The sequence below is a fragment of the Bombina bombina genome, chromosome 1 (assembly GCF_027579735.1).
Source record: "Bombina bombina isolate aBomBom1 chromosome 1, aBomBom1.pri, whole genome shotgun sequence".
In the NCBI taxonomy this organism is placed as follows: domain Eukaryota; kingdom Metazoa; phylum Chordata; class Amphibia; order Anura; family Bombinatoridae; genus Bombina; species Bombina bombina.
This window is the reverse complement of record NC_069499.1, coordinates 757,581,831-757,586,132: the sequence shown is the minus strand read 5'-3', so window position 1 is coordinate 757,586,132 and position 4,302 is coordinate 757,581,831. Positions and strand designations below refer to the sequence as shown.

The window sequence follows — 4,302 nt, the reverse complement described above, 5'->3', positions numbered from 1 at the left end:
TACATAAGCATTAAAATAAAATTTAAAAACAAAATCCAAGTACAAACCATTTCCAAAAAGATGTAAAATTCAGGAATTATTATTATTTTTTTTTTAATAAAGATTTTTTTCCCCCAAGAGTATTATTGAGCCCTTGATAAAAAAAATTTTTATTAAATTTGATGTGTCATGTCAAAGTATTTTCTCACTAAATTTTCAACAACAACAAAAAAAAAGGGAAAAAACACAACAACAAAAAACACAACATTTTCCTTCCAATTTTTAGGTGTTTTCGGGAGTCAAAGTTTGAAGCAAGTTCAACAGAGAAATCCCAAATCAGAACCCGTGGTTATTTCATTTTCGATAACAGTATAAGTCATTCTTTTTGGCGATAATAGTAAATTCATACTTTAATTCCGACCTGCCACAACTTTTAAATATTGAAGTGCATTATGAGCAGCATCATTGTGAGCATTACCACAAGAGATCCCAGTCCCATGACAGACAGTAACAGGATTTGAAGATAGTTCAGCAAGACACTGGTATTGTCCATTAATGCTCAGTTCCTCTATATCCAAGTATTTAACATTAAATTCTTGCTCCTCTGCTACTTCACCAAGCATCTTGACATAGTCCGTGTTGGGAATACTGAGTGGGCTTCTTTTTAGCAAACTTATTTTCTCTCCAGTTGAATTTTTAAGATGATCCCATGTGCACCCAAGGTTGTTTCCAATCAACTTTTCCAATGAAATATTCAAGTTATCTGAAGTAATATTTTGGAATATGGCAAGTAACTTCTCTGCAGCAATTTATTTTGCCTCTTTTTTAGATGTGCCAGATCCAGTTTCTGCAAAAGACTCCAACCTGCAAGTCATGGTAAACTCCCTCTTGTGAGGAGGTCCAGATTCTTGTGACAGTATATATTCTGGAAATCTCCATCCTTTCTGTATAGTAAGTTCCTGCAATGCACCAACGGAATTAACTTGGTTCTGATTTGATAGCTGCCTGGGGTTGCCAGCAGTTTCAGTCACAGGCGAGCAGACATTTGTGTTTCCTTTTATTAATTTCAGGGCTGCTTCTGCTGCTTTATGTTTTGCCATTTTCTTGCTAGGACCTTCTCCTGAACAGGATATGTCACCTATAACAACACGAAACGTGAAATATGGCTCATGTGCTTGTCCCTCTGCATTCTCCATTGTATACAATGGGGGATTTCCATTCTCTGTCCCAAATTCATGAAGCATCTGGATAGGAGTTTTGCATGGATTAACAGAAATTGTTTCATCATTGCTGACGGCGTTTTCAGAACTCTTTTTGGGCGCAACTGGACTCTTCTCCTGGGACATGGTGAAGGGAGAGAAGGAGACTTATTCTCCTGATACAGCCGCGCAAAAAAAAAAAAACCTTTCCTAGTAAATCAACCGTTATATTAATGTTCTTAGTTGAACATCATACCTAGGTAGGCTCAGGAGCAGCAAATCACTACTGGGAGCTAGCTGCTGATTGATGGATGCACTCATATATCTCTTGTGATTGGATCACCTCATGTTTTTAGCTAACTCACTGTACTGCATTGCTGCTCCTTCAACAAAAAATACTAAGAGAATTAAGCAAATCTGACAATAGACGTAATTTGGAAAGTGTTTAAAATGTTATGTTCTATCTGAATCATGTTTAGAAAAATGTTGGGTTTCATGTCCCTTTAAGTCAATCATATTATTTAATTTAGTAAGCGTTTTAGCAAAATAAGAGTGTTAACAAGCAAATATTCTCACACTAGTGCCTAGCACTGGAATGTCACAGCCTCCTCTTTCTATATAAAAGCATCTTCTATGAGAACAGAAAAGAATAAAAGCTTAACTTATTTCATAAAGGCAGTACTCTTAAAGGCATTTGCGATGTGAGATATATATACACTGTATGTATATATATATATATATATATATATATATATATATATATATATATGTATGCATGTATATGAGTTCTCTAAAAGCAAAGTTTTAATATGAACTGCTAATACATTACGCGCCCAATTACAAGTGGAGCGCTATCATTAGTGCAAGGAGCTTAAATGCGATTATGGTGTTCTTTACACTCAAATCCATATTTCAAGTGGCACGCTGTTTAAACTACCAGTAATTTACGTTCCCCATATTTTCTGTGGGAGACGTTGAGTGACAAATTGAAAGTAAATGTGATCATGTAACGCTCAAATTGACCTGAAAGGTTGCATAAAGAGTTTGACCAGAGGAAACAGTTGCACTAAACTATTCTATTAACCCCTAAACCGCCACAACCCCATTGCAAACTACCCCTCTACTCTATTAACCCCTAAACTGCCACCCACATTGTAAAATACACCTCTACCCTATTACCACACCTCCACTGCAAAATACCCAATAACAACTAAACCCCCTAACCAGCTAACCCCTCCTAACCTAAGCTTCCATAAATAACCCCCAAAAACTAACCTTATGTGAAAAAAAAGCTAACAGTACCATAAAAAAATACTACTTTAAAAACAAACAAACCTATTCTTCTGGTGTTGCCATTGAAGCTATTTGAAGTTGAAGTACTAAAAGTTAAAGCCTGTAAAGCCTGAAGTATCCTCTGGTACCAAAATGATGTGCAGATATGTCTTTTCATACAAAACCACCCCTCTCACACATCACAGATTATATCTACAGACATGTGCCAATATTATCTTCAGAATTACATTCATTACAACTTTTTAACCTACCCAAACCATTCAAAATCCAAAAACAACAAATTAAGTTCCTTAAACACATTTGTGCCGTTATAACATTTCATATATATATATATATATATATATATATATATATATACAAAACACGGAAGGGAACTGCACTCTCATACCGGACCGGGTACACATCCTATGACCCTGCAACATGCTCAGCCCTGGGTGCCACTGGCACTCACAGGAAGCTGTGCTGTCCCCAGAGCCACAAGCAGTTAACCCCAGACAGGTCTGGGTGCAAGAACCATAGGGAAAATTACAAAACAAATTAATACAACACACAGAGAAAACCCAGCACTCACTTACAAGCTCTCAGCTAAGATTTAAAAGCAAAACTGGAAAGGTTAGTCACCGCATCTGGCCAAATGGGACAAGCTCAGGTACCACGTCAAGGTCCTCTCCAATACCTGAGACCCTAAAACAGCCACACAATGCAAGCTTTCAAATCCAAACAAACTGAAAACAAAAAAAGGGTGCACAGGAATATGTAATCACCCTAGACATATACAAAACACGGAAGGGAACTGCACTCTCATACCGGACCGGGTACACATCCTATGACCCTGCAACATGCTCAGCCCTGGGTGCCACTGGCACTCACAGGAAGCTGTGCTGTCCCCAGAGCCACAAGCAGACAGGTCTGGGTGCAAGAACCATAGGGAAAATTACAAAACAAATTAATACAACACACAGAGAAAACCCAGCACTCACTTACAAGCTTGCATTGTGTGGCTGTTTTAGGGTCCCATTTGGCCAGATGCGGTGACTAACCTTTCCAGTTTTGCTTTTAAATCTTAGCTGAGAGCTTGTAAGTGAGTGCTGGGTTTTCTCTGTGTGTTGTATTAATTTGTTTTGTAATTTTCCCTATGGTTCTTGCACCCAGACCTGTCTGGGGTTAACTGCTTGTGGCTCTGGGGACAGCACAGCTTCCTGTGAGTGCCAGTGGCACCCAGGGCTGAGCATGTTGCAGGGTCATAGGATGTGTACCCGGTCCGGTATGAGAGTGCAGTTCCCTTCCGTGTTTTGTATATGTCTAGGGTGATTACATATTCCTGTGCACCCTTTTTTTGTTTTCAGTTTGTTTGGATTTGAAAGCTTGCATTGTGTGGCTGTTTTAGGGTCTCAGGTATTGGAGAGGACCTTGACGTGGTACCTGAGCTTGTCCCATTTGGCCAGATGCGGTGACTAACCTTTCCAGTTTTGCTTTTAAATCTTAGCTGAGAGCTTGTAAGTGAGTGCTGGGTTTTCTCTGTGTGTTGTATTAATTTGTTTTGTAATTTTCCCTATGGTTCTTGCACCCAGACCTGTCTGGGGTTAACTGCTTGTGGCTCTGGGGACAGCACAGCTTCCTGTGAGTGCCAGTGGCACCCAGGGCTGAGCATGTTGCAGGGTCATAGGATGTGTACCCGGTCCGGTATGAGAGTGCAGTTCCCTTCCGTGTTTTGTATATGTCTAGGGTGATTACATATTCCTGTGCACCCTTTTTTTGTTTTCAGTTTGTTTGGATTTGAAAGCTTGCATTGTGTGGCTGTTTTAGGGTCTCAGGTATTGGAGAGGACCTT

At 39.3% G+C, this 4,302-nt stretch overlaps 1 protein-coding gene across 1 annotated transcript; it reads right to left on the bottom strand.

Moving 5' to 3' along the window:
• Positions 1-228: 228 nt before the first annotated feature.
• On the bottom strand, positions 229-1,370 carry LOC128639749 (interferon-inducible double-stranded RNA-dependent protein kinase activator A homolog A-like). Its single transcript, XM_053691879.1, has one exon. The coding sequence runs from the start codon at positions 1,323-1,325 to the stop codon at positions 789-791; it is 537 nt and encodes a 178-aa protein (XP_053547854.1). The 5' UTR covers positions 1,326-1,370; the 3' UTR covers positions 229-788.
• Between the last annotated feature and the right edge of the window lie 2,932 nt (positions 1,371-4,302).